Raw genomic sequence first — 22,728 nt, 5'->3', positions numbered from 1 at the left:
TATTTTATTCCTTGGTGACCAAGGCTTTGATATATATATATATATATATATATATATATATATATATATATATATATATATATATATATATATATATATATATATATATATATATATATATATATATATATATATATATATATCGATTGAATCAATGAGAAGAGACATTGCAATTCATACTATTATATAAACTTAATGAGATCAAATTGTGTTAAAAATTTATAGGCGAGCTTCATTAAGATCCAAAATTATGCACCACCCTAAATATTTATGATGATTTTGAGAACTTTGATAAGTGATAGCTATAACTTGGACCATTAAGGAGGTCCTGAAAATTGAATTACATACAACAATAATCAATTTGAATACATATTTTGTTGTGTAAGTATTCATGTACGTATGTCTAATTGATAGCTGTAAGACTGTTATTATTATTTCTCTTTTTGAAAATAGTCATAAAACTACATAAAAATAAAATCATAGTTGAAATATATGTATCTTGTTATGTGCTCTTAAGTCAAAACTGAAGCATTATATTTAAGAAGTACAGTTTTAAAAATTTACTTTAGTATATTAAAGTGTAACCTTGATTTTTTTTTTTTTTTTTTTTTTGAAATGCAAGATAGAAACTTTCATTAATCACGAAAACACAACATACATGTACATGAAACGTGGGTTACAGTGAACAGCCCAAATACACAAATTTTACATGGGAGCCGAGATAGCAACTCAAAACGAAACGAACACGAATATAGAAACACAACACGAGCACGAAATTACAATGTTATAGGCTTAAAAACACCGATGGATTTGTTAACCAGTTTTGCCAATTGATATGGTTTCCTTTGAGTTTTCTTGAGATCCAGTCGAACGCCTTTACTTGAATTTCGTTTATCAACACCGAGGGACACGAGATTTTATTCTTGAACACCGTAGAGTTCCTATTCTTCCAAAGATAATACACGCATACCCAACGAACCGCTTGCCAAATCTTGGAGCCTAGCTTTGAGACATTTGGTGATGAACCATCTCGAAGTAGTTGATTTGCATTTAGGCTTGGATTGAAACCGATACCCCACCAATTAAAGAGGCTTGACCACACATCCTTAGAGACTTTGCACGATATTAGAAAATGATCAACCGATTCGACATCCTCATCACACACCGGACAACGAGTGCTATGAAGATCGATACCCCGGTTGTCGAGTTCGACACGCACCGGGATTCTTTTTTTTTAAATCCTCCAAACAAAGACCTCAAGTTTTTTTGGAACAAGAGTGTTCCTTTCGGTTTCAGCAGACGGGGAAGACAGTCCAGGATGCATATGCGAAAAGATGATGTTATAGAGTTTTTTTACCGAAAAGATACCATTGCTTGCTAGCGCCCAGCTCATCGTTTGACGTTTGTTGAAATCGAACGAGATAGATTGGAGCAGCCTAGTGAGCTCGTCCAACTCCCCTTGAGTTCTGCCTGAAGGACAACGCGACCATTCCCAATTTACTAGCCTAGTGAGCTAGTAACCTTGATTTAAAAGTTCAATACATAATTCATTAATATACGTGTATAGGTATATATTCTAACCAACATAATTATTTAATCATCATTAAGTTTTGTGATTGATTGCTAACTCATGTTCTTTATTTTACTCACCTTTATGGTATTCAACTTGGCACAAACAATTAAAAAAGAAAAATATACATATACAATTATAAAATATTATTTAAGGTAAAGTATCACGGAGAACAATTTTTCTACCTAAAAAATATATAAATTGAAGTTGAGTAACATTATATATTATATTATTATATTATATTATATTTTTATATATAACATAATTGTTTAAACAAAAATTATTAGAAACTCCTACACGCCTAAGAAATTGTCAACATCAAATAAAAATAAATTTTTTAATAAACTTTTTAGGAAAAAAAATAGAATGATATAATATTACTTATAAGTATGTCTAATTATATGAGTAATAGTAGGGGTATCTTGTAGTTATGTGACCTTATAATAAGTCATTTAGATATAAATGTGGGATTGGGTATGTTGTTGTTGTTGTTAGATATAAAGTGAAAATATTTTGTAAAACATTTTAAAAACTCACTCTCTTTGTCTTTTGAAACCTCAAGCTGCTTCTGTCTTGTATGCATATGCATTTTGTATGTTTTCTTCCTTGTGACAAAAACTTGCTTGGAATAAAACCAAAAACTGTTTCTTGAATCAAATCTCACTTCTGTTAGAAGGAGACAACTCCAACTACATACAAACACAGATATATTATAACTAATGTTACCTTAGAATACAACCAAACACCAACAAAACAAAAATGGCTTCTTCTTCTTCTTCTTCCAAAATCTTATTTACATTTGTTTGTATACTAATGTTTGTACCCGTTGTACCGAAGAATGTAACCACTTTCAACCCAATGCAAGAGTTGAAAAAGCTAAAAAGAATTAAAAATCATCTCAAGAAGATCAACAAGCCTTCAGTCAAAACCATTAAGGTATTTTTGTTATTTAGTTTCATGTTTTTTTTCTTTCTATTTTCAACATTTTCTTGAATGTCAACTACTTGAATATATATTTATTTTTATTTTATATTTTTTGGAAGCAGAGTCCTGATGGAGACTTGATAGATTGTGTTCTTTCTCATCTTCAACCAGCATTTGATCATCTTAAGCTCAAAGGACAAAAACCATTGGTATTATTTACTTTTTAGCTACTGTTTTCGATTATATATATAGAAAATACAATGTCAAGATCTTAGATGGGTTGTGACATTTTATTTTTTTTTTATTTTACACGGATAAGGTTTTCCTGTTCAGACTCTTGAAGAAGGGAGTACTCAAATGTACGGAGCCTAACCAGTTATTATTAATATATATATATATATATATTTTTTAAATAATTTTAGGAACCACCATTGGAGAGACCAAAGGGACATAACTCAAGTGATGAAAACATGGAAACCAGTCAGTTATGGACACAAACAAATGAAGTTTGTCCAAAAGGTACTATTCCAATTAGAAGAACTACTGAAAATGATGTTTTACGAGCGAGTTCTCTAAAACGATTTGGAAGAAAGATCGTAAGAGGTGTTAGACGCGATACAACGAGCGGTGGTCATGAGGTTAGTACCAAATTTAACCTATTCACAATGCACTTAAATGCTATATTTCAACAAAAAACTTGTATGTAATTATTAATTACTTAATATGGTCATTTATATTGTAGCATGCTGTTGCCAATGAGGCCTTGCTTCATTGGTATCCATGTTTCATGGATTCGAGAGTGACCCAGGTTCGAGTCTAACAACTAACAACTAACCTTGCCTTTCAAAAAAAAAATATTGTAGCATGCTGTTGCTTTTGTGAATGGAGGGCAATATTATGGAGCTAAGGCGAATATAAATGTATGGGCACCTGCTGTTACAGATCCATATGAATTTAGTCTGTCACAAATTTGGGTTATTTCTGGTTCATTTGGAAACGATTTAAATACCGTTGAAGCTGGTTGGCAGGTACTTTTTAGCTAATTATTCCACGATGATTACTTGTTTTTTTAGTAAAGATGCTACATAATTAATGATTATTTCAGGTTAGTCCGGAGTTATATGGAGACGGTTACCCTAGATTTTTCACTTACTGGACAGTAAGTACCATCAACTTATTTTTTAACTGTATCATAATGTGAAATGAAAAAAGTTGGTGTGTGGTTACTAAAGGTTACAAAATGGGTGGGTCAGGTAGATTGCGGTAACCTTAGTGTTAATTTAGAGATAAAACCAGGTCTGTCTCAACAATGTAGAAGACCCTGAGCGAAAATAAAAATGGACCTTAGTAAACGTTAAATATTTTAATACTTATAAAAACGTTATACTTAGATTTATCTATTTATTTATTTGTTTACAATGCCTTTAACTATTTAAAATTTATTTTATTATAACTTTAATCGGCAATTTTTTATTTAATTTAATTTAAGATTTTGAGAAAAGTATATATATTCAAAATTTTAGGCCATTCTAAATTTATAAATTTATGGGCCATGGGCGGTTGTCCATCTTGCCCCTGCTTGAAAACGCATGTGGATAAAACATAATTCAAAATGAATTATTAATGACAATTGGGTTGAAATTGCTACCTTCAGATTTTCAATAGCAAACACCTAATGTTGTTTTATTGTAACAGACTGATGCATACCAAACAACTGGATGCTACAACTTATTGTGCTCAGGATTTGTTCAAACAAACAACAGAATTGCAATAGGTGCTGCAATATCTCCAAGATCATCTTACAATAGTAAACAATTCGACATCGGCCTTATGATATGGAAGGTAAATCTTAATAGCATGATTTATATTCTTGTCTTTTCAAGTAATTGCACTATATACTTCAAAGACTTTACATTTTGTGTGGGTCATCAATTAGGTGTCTATCTAACTTTCTACAAAGATACAGTTGCACATGCTTGTATGAATAATTTAATTTTTCTATTTTTTTGACCATTTTATGGACTAAAACTTGTAAAGCAGTTTTTTCTGCTAATAACACTAATCTTATTGTAGTATTAAATTATAAGATTCTCTTTTTTTCTTCGAGGAAGTGGTCTCCCATGTGTAGACTTTTTCTTTATGTTAGACGTAGACTATTAAACTAATGTAGCGAATATTACTAAGTTGATGTCATATTATATTTTTATAAAATAATCAGTATTGTAAATGTAAATTGCAATAGATGTTACTATGTATAAAACCATTTCTTTGGCCCCTAAATAGTCAAGAACCGTATGTTTTAGTTAATTTACATTGTCATATATATTTTTTATTCAAAAGGTCACTATGGTAATTTTACGTCATTAAGAAAGTTCATTCAGAATAACTATCAAACACATATTATCATAATCGAGTTCATTCGGTACATTTGAATCATTGAGAATTTGAACCATTAATCATTCATTGTTATCCTACGCACCCTTAATGTGTTTAAGCAAATCTAAATTTGTGTTTACATGTGTAGGACCCTAGACATGGACACTGGTGGCTGCAATTTGGGTCAGGACTACTGATAGGCTATTGGCCGTCGTTTTTGTTTAGTCATTTACAACGTCACGCAAGTATGATACAATTTGGAGGGGAGATAGTGAACACGAGATCAAGGGGATATCACACGTCAACACAAATGGGTAGCGGTCATTTTGCAGATGAAGGATTCGGAAAAGCTTCTTATTTTCGAAACTTGAAGATTGTTGATTGGGACAATAGTTTGCTTCCTTTAACAAATCTACATTTATTAGCTGATCATCCAAATTGTTATGATATAAAAGAAGGAAAGAATAATGTTTGGGGGAATTATATATATTATGGAGGTCCAGGTAGGAATGGAAGGTGTCAATAAAGGTAATAACTTGGTTTTTTTTTTTCTTCAATTATATGGTTAACTAATATAATTCTTTCATATGTGAGTTTTCTTTCATTTTTATTAATTTTTTTTTTTTTTTTTGGGTATATTAGGTGATATAAAATGATTGATATTATGGTTTGTTATTGAGTGTTGACTATCCTTATTTTATGGTGCATGTGCAATAGTGTGAAATGGTGTATGATAAAACAAAACCTTGACACATATATAAAAAAAAAAAGTCAATGACTTGGATATCTACTACTATTTCTGTGCTATTTTTTGGTTACTGAAAGGGACCTATAATTCATAAATGTAACCTAATCTTGGTGTACCAAACACACTTCTATCACCATCATCGTAACATTATTCATTTTATACGCCTTAACTAACTGTGAACGTACCTTCGGTTGCGGGTCATACGTGTAAACCCTCAATTAACTGTGGACCTGCGGGGCTGCGGTCGAGGTTCATACATGTAAACTAAGGTGATGTGTATTATGAGTATTGGTTGGAGCGCTAATATCCTCACAAAAGATCTCAGGTTCAAACCTCATTATTAGCATATCTTAGGGTAGAGGTTTGGAAACAATCACGGCATAACTTAGTTTGATCGCGTACATATGTGTAGAAAATTAACACCTCCCATGAACAACAAACCTTATTTGTTTACCCGTTTTATGTAACACATTTGTTCAACAAGTCAAAGAAACATCGTGCAAGGAAGGAGAACGCGGATGATGGTAAACTTTTGTTGAAATTGTAGTTACTCCATCCGTCCCAAATCTATTATCCTGTTTTGACTTTGAGTGTCTTTTTCTTCCAACTTTGACTTTAATTATTTTTGTTTGTATTATACATTATTCGATGAAATTTATATCAATGGAATGGTTTTCGAATGTATTATATAACGGTATAACATTCATCAAGTATTATGTAACACATAAAAAATAATTTAAAGTCAAAGTTGAAAAGAAAATACTTTTAAGATTAAAACATGATAATAGATTTGGGACAGAGGGAGTATAAAATTACAAAGGTTAGCACATGTGAGAATAGAACTATGTTTGTTATCAAGCACATATATAACAGAGGTATTCTATAAAAGTAACAAAATGGAGCTAAACAACCAACCTAAATATCACAGTCCATTCATTGTATGTAATATGACACAAAAAATCTCATGTTCATCATCGATTTTATGACATGTCACAATCTTTTCTTTAGCTTGATTTCGAAGTCTACCAATTAAGCCTATTACTCCGAAACTTCAGATATCCGGAAATAAACAGCCCTACAGGTATGAAAGCCCTAACCTGTTGAAGAAGAAATGGATCCTACATAATAAAATTTAATATACATCTCAGTTAACACTTATAAAATTAGGATTCCTTTAAACTCGGTCAACTTTGCATAGTTTATGGGAGATAAGACAAAACAGACTTGCAAACCCAACCCACATAGATTCTTGAGCATTTAACAAATAATGAACCAGAGGGGCAATTCCAAAATCTTGTTTTGTTTTTATTAATTGTAACACAAAAATTCAAACCATATCACATTTTTATAACAAGTCAATGATAGAAACCAACAATATCTAACTCAGTTCCCAATGGGTTTAAGATGTGTTTTCTTTGTAGTCACAAACTACTTAAAAACCATAAGTACGAACTCAAAAAACAGAAGCTATGAGAGATTATAGGCGTTAAAACAGTTGTGATTATTTTGATATTGTGTCTTCTTGTAACATTTAGATTTATCATGAATACAATAAATCATATTCACCTAGCACAAATAACAAACAACAAGATTTTGCAAGCTTTTGTGATGCCTCAAATACTAGATTGTGAACTTGATGATACCGTCCACTAGGAACAAAAATAGTTCATCATGATCATGTGTGCATTCCAACCATAAAGTCATCATAAAATAGGGGCGAAGCCAGGGTTGTAGATCACTGGTGGCACAAAAAATAACTGAGTATATCAAGTCATAACAAAAGCATATCTCGACTTGCGATTGCAAACTGCTCAACGAAAAATAAGAATTAATAACTGATAAACCTAATGATATTAAAGATGCTAAATCACCGAGAGAAAATGTCTCTTGTTGATGCCGAGTGATCTTAGAAAAATGACAAATAAAGCTTATAAAGTTACAATATATACAGATTGTGATATAGGTTGAGACATGCAATTTAGAATACATATAAAAGAAAATAATTGTGATGATTATTATCAATCATAAAACTCGTAAAAATTGTGATGATCAATATCAAATCATAAAAATCTTCTTATATTGTACAGCAATTTTCTTAGAAATCTTGATAAGATTACTATCGTAGACATGCTCAAGAATTGTAAAATTGACACTTTTAAAATGTCGACAAAGACTTTAGGCTTAGTCAGTGTTAACAATCTATATTCTATATGGTATATTAAAATATCTGCACCCTGTGAATTGGTCCATTAAGTGAAATTGAGTTGGGTGACTGGTGTCACTACAAGAAACTGAGGATGCTACTAATTTAAAAGCCCGCAAAATTTACACTTCAAGTGCATTCTTAATGGTGGCACAGTCACCCATTGAGCCTCATGTGGCTCCGCCATTGGCATAAAACACACAAATGTAGAAGATTAAACAGATGTAAAAGGTAGAGTTAATAGGCAAAAGGTTAGCTAGGGATTTACAAAGAAAAATTACCTTTTTAAAGATTACAAAATATATTTTCACACACTTGTTCAAGTATATCTTATACATAACTTTTCAGGTTTGTGGATGTACAAACAATGAAAAAGATACATCATGAGATTACGAATAATTTCGTTGCACCTATATAGGTCTCAAAACCTTGTACATAAGAATGTACTTAACATTATAACGTTTAGTAATGCGTACTTTCACATGATGTTAAGCCTAGTGAACAATATGTTGTAATCAGATGATTTTTTATAAACATACACAAAACCTTTAATATTCATATGCTTTAAAGAAAATCATGATATAGCCCCTCGAAGGTAAGATAACGTTCAGGAAGTAAAAAAAAAAAAAAAACAATTTCTTATTCCACATACATTGGCTGACCAACTATAAGATTTTAAAAACATATTCATGCATCTGATAATGGTCAAGATACGAATTTAGCTAATCATCTAGAAAAAAACAGAGATGTTTCATATGCTGTATACTCTGGGTACTCCTGAAATCTTCATAATAATATAAGATTACATGATAATAATATACAACAAATAAAATGCCCGTTCATGCTTTAATGTCCAACATCATACACTTCATCTAAGTATAAATCATTAAGATCAAGATCAATATCATCCTCGTTTCCACCCTCAGCTCTATTTGAAGGATCAACATTTTTGATGTTTTGAACTAGTTTTGACCAATGCCAAATCTCATCTACCAATGGTGAAACACCAGTAGATAGATTTTCAGTAACACTTACATGTATAAACTTGGTGTATGCAGCTTAATTTAAGAATTCAACATATTGTCCACGATATATATTCTATTCATACATGTATAAACTTGGTGTATGCAGCTTGATTCAAGTTTCACCTACAGTTATACGATATGAATTGTGATGGACCATGTTCAGTATCTGCTAACGACTCATTTTAGTGAGGACGTATATGAATATATGATATCTAACAAACACGACAATAACACTTTCAGTGATATCAGAACATGTGTGATTGGTCATTAGTTACATACACATGTTTTTAAATAGGCTTTACACGCACATTAGAAGTTGAATCTTGAGTTATTCAAATTGAATAAATTTGATTGAAAATCAGTCCCTGCACTACGTAGGAAATACCCAAGTTAAGTTATAATTGCCTAAGCTCATGGTATGCATTAAACAAGATTTATGCATTTCTAGCTATAATTCATCTCAAGTAAAGTTCTAAGTATTCAAATTGTATCCAAAATATAATCATGAGTTACATATGCGAACATTGGATAGTTTCAACATTCCTATTCACCACATATCACACACATGGAGTCTAAGTTCTATATATGGTTTAAGTTAACAAATCAAGATATACAAATCACAACACAATTCAATTCAATTCAATTAATACTGTACAATCCAAGTGCAACTTATTTAAACTAGAAAAATTAGGGCACCTGGATTTTAGAAATACCGAAATTAGAAGAGATGAAGTGAAATAAACACAAAGTAACTTTCTCAACGCTCCGGAGTAATATTTATTCCCATTATTTTTCCGATAAGTTTTTCTTTCACTCCGGCGATCAAAGCTCCTAAACATCGGCGAGCCAGAAAATGAGAGTATGATATGAGTGAGGGAGTTCTTTATTTTTTATCCATACAAACCTCACTTACTATCATCAAAAATTGATCTTGAATAGGCTGTGTTTTTGGGCCTATTTGATTGTTCTTCCCTTGTACTTTTATATTAATTGGACTTTTGAATCCAAGGAACTATAAGACGGGTTTGTTTTTCTGTTTGAACTTTTTTCTCAGTTGGTCCCTCTATTATACACCAAATCGCTACTTTGGTATCTCGGTTTTTAATTTGGCAATCAGCGTCCCTTAATTATTTTAATTTTGCAATTCGAGTCTCTCCGTCAAATTTCTGTTAAAAAGGTCCGTTAACCCCTGTCATGTGCAATGCATGTGAGGGTATAATCGTCTTTTTACTCTTTTCTTCATTAAAAACAAGGGACTACCGGCGCAAAATATTTTATAATTATATATTTTTAATTTATAAATTTATAAATTAAAAATCTTATAATCATAAATTAAAAATATATAATTATAAGATATAAGAAACCTAAATTAAAGATATAAGATTATATTGTTGGTTTTATAAGATTATATATTTTTAATTTATAAATTTATGAATTCTTACATCTTAACGATCGACAACAACGAGTTCATACTCCGTACGTTGGAAGTTTGTTATAATGGTGAATTGATGGAAGGGTGGAAGTATTACTGGAACACCGACAAAAAAACGTTTAAGTTGTGGGAGATTTCGATCTTCTTTTTATCAATCTTGCACGATATACTCAAGTTTGGTTATGTTTGTTTATTTAGTAAACAAATGACATGAACATGATAATTTGTTCGTTTGGCTAAATGAATGAACACATACATGTATCTCGTTCGCCATATTTGTCAGGGTTTATGGTCACATGTTATATCTATTGCAAACCAATTGATTAACTTACTGTAAATTTGAAAGCTTTTTATACATTATATAAAATTATTAATTAAGAGTGTGTTATATGTTTGTTTAAACTAAAAAAATCTTGAATCATGATTTATATATTATGTCTCTTTGTATGTTTTCACTGTGTTCGTTTATGTTTGTTAACTTATCAATGGCCGAACATAAACGAATATGAACACACTTATGTTTTTTAATGAAAAAATATGACTATATGAACATGATATTTTGTTGCAGTGAACTTGACTTTTTCTTGTATTTGTTTGTAATAGGTGAAGATTCTTGTAGATGATGATGGTAATGAAGGGGTTGGTGAGCTTTGTGTCAAAAGCCATTCATTATTCAAGGAATACTGGAAACGTCCCGAGGTATCAAATAAAAGGTTTAAAAAAACTTTAAATAATATGGAGTAGTAACAATATCATGTCACATGTTTTGTAGTTTAAAACTGAATCATTTAAAACTGTTGGGTAACTAAGGAATCATTTATAGAAGGTGGCTTTTTTAAAACTGGTGATGCTGTTAAGGTTGATGAAGATGGATATTATGTAATTTTGGGACTTAAGATTCATCTACTGATATCTTCTATCGTATTTTCGCTTTTTCTCGTCATGTAAATATACTCTATTGTTCTCGTCATTATAAATGGGGCTAAGGGGTTGCAAATGTATCAAACTTTACCAAAAGTTTTATTTTATTATACTTTAAAACTAATTATAGCATCCTTTGATCAGGTACTAATGCTGATATAATGAAGGTGGGTGGATACAAGTTATCAGCATTAGAGATCGAGGCGATTCTTTTGGCTAATGTTTTAAGAGAGAAATTGTAATATCACGATCTTGATTGGTTAAATTACCAGAATTCAAGATAAAAGATAGAACTATCAAGAAATTATGTTCTTGATATGTTTATATACTAGATAGAGTGTAAGAGTCGTGTAACATGGCACATGATGACGTTATGATCTGTGAATCATCACGTTCTATTAGAAACTCTGCATGACTTACTGTAATATAATCACGTTGATCAAGTGTCATTATATTATACTAACTCATGCTTCAGTTCCCAACACTACTTTAATAACATTCATAATTTAAGTTCAAACTTTTCAGAATTTAGAAACTAAAACAGCTTCCTTTCTGATGTAACACTGATATCGCGAAGAGATAAATGATTTCAGATAAGAATAGTTATGAAAATATCTTCAGAAATATTGAGGATATTTATAATGAAAGATACGATGATATCTTATAATTTCTAATATCGAAAGATGATAAAGAAGATTTATCCGTAAATGTTTAGAGTCAAGAGCAAGGTATTCGTTAATGACTTCAGCAGACACTGAATCATTTAGATTCTTTGAAGGCAGGTTTAGTCTTTGTGATTTATCCACAACCTCCTTCTTAGTTTGCTCAATTCATTTTTCAGTACCAAATTTTCTTATTTTCTGAGCTTTTACAACTCACTATTCTTTATCATTAAACTTTTGGCTGTTAAGGTTGTCTACTGTTTTTGCTGCTTTATTCAGCTTTTTTTTTTCTTTTTCAAAATGCAGAGTATTGATTTGTAGACTGGGTGCTTATTCAGAATTTCAGAATTGAAGTACGTAAGTCCAGGAGATAGACGTTATATGTATATATATTATTGTTGATGTAGAACGCTGCAAAATTCGAGAATAATGATTGAAGCTTTTTGATATGATAACTATCGTTACAAGATGCAGATGGGCATATGATGGGGTTTCGATAAATATAATGATTTTCGTAAAGTCAAAGATCAACAAAATTGTTGGTAAGTTTCCTGCTAATGTGGTGGGACATAAATGGTTCCCCGAAAACGAAGACGAAAAGGGCAAATGTATATATCAAGGTTACAATGAGGTTAATCTGAATGAAAAAGTCAAAGTTGATTTGCTGGAGGTGTGACAAAATTGGCTAATTTGGAAACAGATTGCAAAGTTATTTTCGGTAATAACAACACCAATGGATCATAGATTCGTGTTAAACTTCTACTTAAATTCCAAGAGTTTTCCAGGTGTATGACTATATCCATAAGTCTTTCCTTTCGTAGGTAACGTGTGGTTGGATCATCATCTTGGTTGTTTCTTAATTGAGATGTTTTTAAGAATCATGCAGGGTTTGAACGCAGATTGTAATCAACATATGATGTTTTAGAATTTTGAATAACATAATTATTTTTCTGGGTTTTATGAATAGGAGTGATGTTCTAGCACAGTTTTGAAGTCAAAGTATAACTTTGAAAGATGTAGGAATCTAAGAGTGATGATATCGGTTATATCTCGACTTGGATTCTAATATGTTAAAATCAGAATATGTAATTGAATTTGAATGAGTATGGTTGTTTTGATTTCTATGAAAGAATATATCTCGTTGTGAAAGTAGTGAGTATAGTTGATGATTTGTTGAATCAGAATCAAAGAATGTAACATATTAATTGTGAATTTATATATTTCTCGGGTATTACCTACCCGTTAAAATATTCTCACCATTAACAGTTTGTACAAAAAAATTTTTAATTACAATCTTTATGAAAATATACCTACATATATATTTTCTTTAGATATAATCATGGATTTAATGAGTTAACATAATATTAATCTCATCTGGTTTTCAATTAGAACCAGAATAAGTAATCTCTAAAACTTTTAGAAACTACATATTCTCTGCAGAATATTTCTTCGATGAAGTTATGAATCAATACTTCATCGTTTGTTGCTGTTGGTATTCCTTTGTATCTATGGTGCGTATGACGTTGATGTTCGAGGTACAGATTGTGATGTTGAGGTGTGTGATGCGGACGTTGTTGTTGGTGGTGGTAATGATACTATTGGTGTTGATGATGGTGGTACTGTTGATGCCGGTGATGCTGCTGGTGCTTGTAATCTTTGCACCATATTCTCCAAAGCTACTACCCGAGGGAAGCTCGTTGACTTCTTCTACTACACCGAGATGATTGGCGGTTCGGACGAGCGGATGAATAAGATCCAGAATTTGAGATAGTATATAATCATGACGAGATACTCTGGAGATGAGAGAGAAAATGGTATTACGAACAGGTTCGCCGGTAAGTGCTTCAGGTTCTTCGCCAAGAGGGGAATGTGGTGGATGGAAGGGATCACCTTCTTCTTGTCTCCAATGACTAAGTAGGCTATGAACCCATCCCCAATTCATCCAGAATAGGTGATGGCTGATTGGTTGGTTCATTCTGGTTACGCTGCCATTGGAGCTCGAGGAGTTCGAGGAATCAAGTGAGAAATCCATATTATATGATCGGATACAGATTTTTTGATATGAATGGGTGTTGAATACTGAATGATATGTTCGTCTCCTTGAATACGTATATATAGCAAAAAGATTCCGTAATTTACAGAGAAAATTTAGGAAAAGTGTCAGACAAAGTCTACTATGATAGATATGCTAAAATATGAGTTCGTCTGTACACTATCTATGCAATAAATGCAGGAAAACGTGTCTAGACTTAAGAATGATAAGTAAGTAATTTTCGACAAGAAATGATAAGCAAAACTCGACAAAAACATATATGGTCATAGTACAGACTCACTAATGCATCCTAACAATTACCAGTTAAGCACACTAATGCAAATTCTGGTTCACTATGACCTCAAGCTCTGATGCCAACTGTGATGACCCGTCCAAATCCATTTGGACGAATACATCATTCATTGATTTCATAGTGAGGTTTTGACCTCTATATGATATGTTTTGTAAACATTGCATTCTTTTGAAAAGGCACACCATAAATGAATATATAAATCCAAGGTTTTCAACATCTGATGATTTCTACGTATAGACAATCACCGTATATAATAGTTTTTAACAATACATCCGTTGACAATACAGTCAAATAAGATACATAGTGATGATTTTGTGAATGCAAAGTTTTCACAAATGAAGCATGTATGACTCCATGCACATAGCTTGTATAACGTATAAGCAAACAGCGGAAGACTTCTAGAAACGTGAGAATAAACATCCTTAAAAGTGTCAACACAAAGGTTGGTGAGTTCATAGTTTTAATGTTGCGCATAATCTGTATATAAAGGTGGATCACAAGATTTTAGTTGTTTCATCCGAAACGTTCATCAAAAGATTCTACGAAATTGAGCACCCTGGTAACTAAACTTTAACGTTATAATAAGTACCCCTGTTTTAACATACATGCAACCAACATGTACAATACACGCAATTCAACGTGTACTAAACTCAAATAGTATACGTCTGTTTTATAGTTCAGGCTAGGGTTTCTATACCTGGAACAGACGGGGACGTCAAGCCCTATGGATCCATAAATAACTACTCGCGCCCACCAGTTCTTATAACTGACAGTTACTAGTTACCAAAGCTAAGGGATTTTCGGTTCAAACTCGGTGTAAAATTTAGTATGTACTTGTGTCCATCGCGTATAAACTAAAGTGCATGTATTCTCAGACCAAAATATAGATTGCAAAAACAATTAAAAAGGGAGCAAATGAAACTCACGATACTGTATTTTGTAGCAATTATTCATATGACGGCACTGAACAAGTGCAAGGTTGGTGTCCGATTCACGAACCTATATATATATATATATATATATATATATATATATATATATATATATATATATATATATATATATATATATATATATAAAACATATAACAAGCTAGGTCAGGTCATAGTGTATCACAAATCCTAATGCTCGAGACCGACATGCAAAAGTTAACAAAAGTCATCTCAAAAAGTCAACTTTGACAATTGTTTAACAAAATGAGATGTGTCTTATATAAGAATTCATTTACTCGACTAGTAGTATTAAAAAATACAATTTATTAATCTTATTAACAAGTTGTTTAAATATTAATTGTAGATTCAAAAGCAATTTTAATTAACGTCAGTCATAATTTAGTTGACCATAGCTTTTAATCCATTCATCGAAATCACGCGATTTCTAAATGAAAAGTTATTAATTTTTCGATAGCTTTCCAACGACATGCATATCATATACTTATATTAGTAGCATATGTATTAAATTCGTGATTCATCATAAATTATTTAACGACGAAATTAAGCAAACAAGCATGCATAATCATATATACTCGAGCACCAGACATGGATACCCTATTAATATATAAAAGATAAGATATGAATGCTCGCGTATCAATATTGTGATTCAATATTGCAGGAAAGTACGTAGACGCAACGGAAATGATAAACGCTAGGTTGACCTCACGAACAATACCCACGAACATTACCCATAACCTTCATAGCTATAACCCATAATTTCCTTAGCTTTGACTTACTCGAAGACTTGTTTTGAAATCGTTTGGGCATAACCTCGTCGTAATATTTTATGTATAATAATACTAATAATAATACTCCTAACTAAGATTAATAATAAAATTAATCTTAATAACAATAATAATAATAATAATAATAATAATAATAATAATAATAATATAAATATATATATATATATTTATATATGTTACAGAGAGCGAGAGATATAGATTGAGGTGTAATTCGTCGAACACTGGCCTTTTTATAGCACATTTTTGATTTTGACTGCTCCGTAATCGTGGAGATTTTGTACCTTACAGCTCCGCGATCGCAGAGCTCCCTGAGCCATTTCACACCTGATTTGTTTTCTTGTTTGTCGACATATTATTTTATATTTAATATATATAATTTATATTAATTAATTTTATATTATATTCTATTCTCGTGCATGGTTGACTTGTAACTTTAGCTCCGTTGTCTTGTACGTTGACGCTTGACTTATGTCCCGGTTCTGGTTTCTCGAACGTCCTTTCGTACGCTTAGAAAACGCGTACTTTACGTTTTGCGACGTGTACATTTATCAATAATTAGACTTAATCAATGATAAACTATATTACCCGAAGTATAACTTAATCATTTGAGTGCTTTGGTCATTTGCTTCTATAAATCATCTCTTCATTACCTATTAAAATATATTTAATAATATCGAAACGTTTTATATCAAAATTACATTCTTTTAACAAAACATTTTAATAATAAAAATTCAATTATATTGAAAATGTTTTCTTACATTAAATATTATGATAGTTAAATAATTAACTTATGAAGAATCACGAGAAAAATATTGTAAAGCATGCATTGAAAATTAAGCATGAATCTCTACTACTTTTGTCTAATTCATGTTATTTGACACTTTGTTCTCACTTGTAGATTACACTAATATTTATTCCGAATATCGTTAAAAAGAAAAGTTTTCTTAAATCAAAGTGGACCTCACAACAGAGACCCGTAACAATAACACAATCTATAAGAGATTTGATAAATATCTTTTAATTCCGTAGATGAATATATTAAGCATATATTGAGACAAATACGCTTAATGTAAAGTATTATACATTTAATACTTTGTTAACGTTTTCAAGTTATATATATATATATATGTATGTAAATTTACATATGTATGTACATATATATATATATATATATATATATATATATATATATATATATATATATATATACATATATATGTACATACATATATGTATATATATATGTACATACATATATGTACATATATATGTACATACATACATATATATATATATATGTATATATATATGTACATATATATGTACATATATGTATGTACATATATATGTACATATATGTATGTACATATATATGTACATACATATATGTATATATATATATATATATATATATATATATATATATATATATATATATATATATACATATTCATATCCATTTATATAATCGTGCGTGAATCGTCGAAATTTGGTAGAGGTTAAATAAATACATGAACATAGTTCAAAATTTTGAGATTCAACTTAACAGACTTTGCTTATCGTGTCAGAATCATATAAGATTAAGTTTAAATTTGGTCGAAAATTTTCGGGTCGTCACAGTACCTACCCGTTAAAGAAATTTCGTCCCGAAATTTGAGTGAGGTCGTCATGGCTAACCATAAAAATGTTTTTATGACGAATATGAGTCGATATGTGGGGTTTTATCATGATTGAGAAGTATGAATAAAATAATTCGATTGCTCAAAGCGTATGAGTGAAGCTTATCGTAAAAGAATGAAATGAGAAAATAGTGATTCGTTTTATCTTTTGACGTAGTCACCGTTGATTTCCGGATTTCAAGGGATTTAGAGAAAATCTTCGTAATAAGATTTGGTTCTTCAGTAATTAAGGAAATTAGGATCTTCTTTGGTTAAATGCAATAATCTGTTTCGATTGCTCTGTCGGATATTTCACTATAAATGCACTACCTTCGTTTCTTTATTTCCTCAGCTCACATCTTCTATTCTTTCTCCCTCAATTCATACTTTAAAGTATTCGTCAATATGCTCCAACCAGTTCTGATTCTTGATATACTGCTAACTTTCATATCTGTCATTCTTCTTTTTCATCTGCCTCAGGAAGAATCTATTTACTTTTACTATACTCTTGGTTTTATAGTATTTTTAGTCCTCCCGTGTCGTTATATTGCTATATCATTGATATACATGGTTTGTAATTTCTGGGTTGTTGTTGAGCTTTATATCTTCCCTTATATTTCGATGTCTCTGCTTCTGTCTTTCTATAATCATTGACATCCACAGTTAATGCTCTCTTCTATTTGCTGCGATTTATACTCCCATTTCAATTTCGGAGCTTCATGATTTTGTTTTCTCTTCGCAAGTAATGGTCCAGAATTCATAGGTATGGAGTTTCGAATAAACATGGCTAATGTTTTAAGAGAGAAATTGTAATAGCATGATCTTGATTGGTTAAATTACCAGAATTTAAGATAAAAGATAGAACTATCAAGAAATTATGTTCTTGATATGTTTATACGATAGAGTGTAAGAGTCATGTAACATGGTCGTGTAACATGGCACATGATGACGTTATGATCAGTGAATCATCACGTTCCATTAGAAACTTAGCATGACTTACTGTAATATAATCACGTTGATCAAGTGTCATTATATTATACTAACTCATGCTTCAGTTCCCAACACTACTTTAATAACATTCATAATTTAAGTTCAAACTTTTCAGAATTTAGAAACTAAAACAGTTTCCTTTCTGATGTAACACTGATATCGCGAAGAGATAAATGATTTCAGATAAGAATAGTTATGAAAATATCTTCAGAAATATCGAGGATATTTAGATATGATGATATCTTATAATTTCTAATATCGAAAGATGATAAAGAAGATTTGTCCGTAAAGGTTTAGAGTCAGGAGCAAGGTATTCGTTAATGACTTCAGCAGACACTGAATCATTTGGATTCTTTGAAGGTAGGTTTAGTCTTTGTGATTTATCCACAACCTCCTTCTTGGTTTGTTCAATTCATTTTTCAGTACCAAATTTTCTTATTTTTTGAGCTTTTCCAACTCACTATTCTTTATCATTAAACTTTTGGCTGTTAAGGTTGTCTACTGTTTTTGCCGCTTCATTCAGCTTTTTTTTTTCTTTCAAAATTCAGAGTATTGATTTGTAGACTGGATGCTTATTCAGAATTTCAGAATTTCAGTACGTAAGTCCAGAAGATAGACGTTATATGTATATATATTATTGTTGATGTAGAACGCTGCGAAATTCGAGAATAATGATTGAAGCTTTTTGATATGATTTGTAGACTGGTTTGTCGATTTTTAAAACTTAAGTCGCAATTAAAACCTACTGCAAAAATAATAAATGTAAATAGAACTTATTTTAAAGCGTAAAGTAAACGACGATAATTAAAAGTGCGATAATTAAAAAGTTCCATAAATAAAATAAGGGTAAATAAAAGTGCGATGAGATATAAAATAAAGGAATTATGCTTATTTAAACTTCCGTAATCATGATGTTAGGCGTGTTGATTTTAGTTTATTACCATGGGTTAATTGTCCTTTGTCATGGATTATTCGATATGTCCATACGGTTTTGTCCATAATAGTCCATCAGTCATAATTATAAAGTGCGATGTTCTTCGTCAATTTATCCTTATACCCGAAGTCAATTATTTCAACTAATTGGGGATTTAAACCGTAACAAGGTTTTAATACTTTGTTAACAATTACACCAATTACCCTTGTATGTAATCCACCCCTGTTTCAATGAGTCCATTGACTATTAATCCATCCCCGTGTCCGGTAAAATGAATAATTATTGGTATTTATAAATATTCCGCCCACCGTACCCAGTCAAGTGTATGTGGTTATATATAAATACGTCAAATTATAAATCTCTATATTAATTTAACAAGGTATCATTTAGTTAATATAAAGCCCATTAATAGCCCATAGTCTAATTTCCACAAGTGTCGTTCTTTTATCCAAACCCCAATTATGGTACAAAGCCCAATTATCCAATCTTAATATTTAGCCTAACATCACGATTACTTCGATTTAAATAAGCATAATAATAACTTAGCTACGATACATTAATTTAAAAACAAAATTAACCATAACTTACAATGGGTATTAAGAGCGTAGTGTTACACGGACAGAGTTTCGACTTACAAACTTAAAACATTCGATAACATAACCTTATTATTATTAATCTTAAATTAAAATTAAGATTATAAATATATATTCGGATATAGATTAGAAAAAGAAAATAGAAAAAGATGTGTGTATTTTCGGCAGAAAACGTTGCATTTTATAGAATGTGGCCTGCTACAGTAACTCATGCGACCGCATGAGTTTTCTTCTTCCAGGCCATGCGGTCGCATGGCCGCCTTTTCCTGGTCATATACTTTTTAGCTCCTAGCTTGTCGACATATTTATTTAATATATATATATATATATATATATATATATATATATATATATATATATATATATATATATATATATATATAATTTTATATAATTATATATATATTATATTATATTATATTCATGTGCATAGTTGACTTGTAATTTTAGCTCCGTTGCGTCGCGCGTTGATAGTTGGCTCAGGTCCTGGTTCCGAATTTTCGAACGTCCTTTCGTACGATTTAATATCTTGTACTTTGCGTTTTACGTCTTGTACTCTTGTAACTTTTGAGACGTTTCTTATCAATAATTTGAACCACTTGGATTGTACTTTGTACTTTTGAGCTTTTTGGTCGTTTGCTTCTTCAAATCGTTGAATCTGTCTTTTGTCTTCACCTTTTATTATTTAAACGAATATCACTTGTAAATAGAACAATTGCAACCAAAAGCTTGTCTTTCTTGAAGGATAATGCTATGAAATATATGTTCGTTTTTAGCATTATCAAATATTCTCACACTTGAGCATTGCTTGTCCTCAAGCAATATAGTCTTAAAATAAAAACATACTTGAATCACTTCTTTATTCTTCACACTTTGTACATCTGTGATTTCGATATGGTAGTATGAACAATGACAGTAATGTTGTGGTTTACAGTCCCACATGACTATGAAAATTTAGATCCTTAAGAAAATTGGATCTTTATGAAAACATTTGATCTTTTGAAAATTCATGCTAGATTTTACCCTAGACAAGTTTTCCGAAATAACCCTTCACCGGTGTTCGCAAAACTATTTTTATGGGTTTTGTGGGTTTCAGATTTGAAAATTTTAGCTCAAAACTTATGGTTTTGTGTCACCCAATTGCTAACCTTGTATTAGGAAAGCAACACGTCCAGTATACTTGCTCCGTATATTACCTTTCGGTAAACTACCGTCCGGTTGTAAAGGAAAGCGATGAACAAGAAACTGTTAAGGCAATGTCTAATGACATGCTTTTGATTATGGTCTTTAATGTCGGATGCAATTACTATCATTTGTAGGAGCAATAGTAAAGATCACCCTATACTTTTTTGATCTGGCACAAGGTCTATCTTCGACCATGCTATACAACCACCATTCTTACGGTTGACACCCGATTTGGTTCAGGTGACCTAATGAATTTCGGTGAATTCTTAGGATTTTACGTTCAACAGTAATGAACGCATTGAAAATAGGTTTTCAGAAAACAAATTGGTTTGTAATTTTGATCAAAATATTTTCTCATTCAAGCTCGAGTTTAGATATCATCGAATTTCATGAGTTTGTAATTCTCAATCTTTAAGGTCAATCTCAAGAATTGAGTAATATCAGGCTTAAAAGTTGATTTTTGATCTTTAAGGAGATTATCCTTTTCTGGGGGTCTGATTCATTAGTCTTATCAAGTTAATTTGCACGGCGCCCTCCCTATTTTACGAGATAAATCCTTCTCATGGTTAGGATAAATCTGACCACATGGCGACCCTGTTTGATGCTGAGGTTCGTAGATTTTTTGCTGATTTTAGTGATGACTTTTCTAGATTTTTCGTCAACCTACAGCTGGTCTGGACGACAACTTCCTGACCTAAATCAAGAAGCGCGTGTCTTTTTCGGAAGACTTTACTTCCTTTTAATGATGGAATTTATTCATCGTGTTGATCCATCTTTCTTTCAGATATATTACAGTAAAACGGGTAAAACTGATTAGTATTGTTCAAAGTAAAAGTACCTGCAATAAGCTTGTACATATATGTGATATATATTTTAAAGAACTTGGTAAATTCTTCCCACACTTAGCTTTTATTTATATTTTTCTTTGCCTTTTTATTCTCCACTATTCCATTCTTAAATGAATTCAAGCGTTTTGGGTTGTTTCTCAATTTATGTCCTTTTCGAGGTAACAATAATTTCGGTGTTAACACCTAGTTTTACCGTTCATAAATATGTATAAACATAATTTTGAATTCATTTAGTTGAAAATTTTTCAAATTTTCACAAAATTTGGCAATTAAACTAAGTGTATCAATTAAATGTTTAAACCGAAAGAATTTAACCCCTTCCCACACTTAAGATCTTGCAATGCCCTCATTTGCAAGAAATCAGTAACAATTTAAATTATTGAAGGTGATTAGCATAGAAAAATGATTAAATTTTACCAAAGTTTCCAAACATATTGGCGTTTGTTTGTTTTGAATGATAAATGGTGCACCTCATTTGTTCATTCCGTGGTGTTGTTACATCACATTTATTTTTCTTTTTGTCGTCAAAATTAGTAGCTTTTGCTGAACTTAATGCCAGTCTTTGAAAGTTCGCTA

The 22,728-nt window shown here is 31.1% G+C and overlaps 1 protein-coding gene across 1 annotated transcript; it reads left to right on the top strand.

The window, feature by feature from the left end:
• Nucleotides 1-2,263: 2,263 nt before the first annotated feature.
• LOC139866171 (protein neprosin-like) lies at nt 2,264-5,418 on the top strand. Its single transcript, XM_071854317.1, has 7 exons — nt 2,264-2,506; nt 2,617-2,703; nt 2,917-3,132; nt 3,358-3,522; nt 3,600-3,653; nt 4,190-4,336; nt 5,019-5,418. The coding sequence occupies exons 1-7, from the start codon at nt 2,330-2,332 to the stop codon at nt 5,394-5,396; spliced, it is 1,224 nt and encodes a 407-aa protein (XP_071710418.1). The 5' UTR covers nt 2,264-2,329; the 3' UTR covers nt 5,397-5,418.
• Nucleotides 5,419-22,728: the final 17,310 nt, after the last annotated feature.

Source organism: Rutidosis leptorrhynchoides, chromosome 9 (genome assembly GCF_046630445.1).
Source record: "Rutidosis leptorrhynchoides isolate AG116_Rl617_1_P2 chromosome 9, CSIRO_AGI_Rlap_v1, whole genome shotgun sequence".
In the NCBI taxonomy this organism is placed as follows: domain Eukaryota; kingdom Viridiplantae; phylum Streptophyta; class Magnoliopsida; order Asterales; family Asteraceae; genus Rutidosis; species Rutidosis leptorrhynchoides.
The sequence above is the reverse complement of the archived record's forward strand: the minus strand, read 5'-3'. Positions and strand labels throughout refer to the sequence as shown.

Excerpts from the sequence above, each read along its gene's own strand:
- LOC139866171 (XM_071854317.1), top strand. The coding sequence starts at position 2,330 with ATGGCTTCTTCTTCTTCTTCTTCCAAAATCTTATTTACATTTGTTTGT. Across the intron at positions 2,507-2,616 it reads CTTCAGTCAAAACCATTAAG|AGTCCTGATGGAGACTTGAT; the intron begins GTATTTTTGTTA and ends TTTTGGAAGCAG. Across the intron at positions 3,523-3,599 it reads CCGTTGAAGCTGGTTGGCAG|GTTAGTCCGGAGTTATATGG; the intron begins GTACTTTTTAGC and ends TGATTATTTCAG.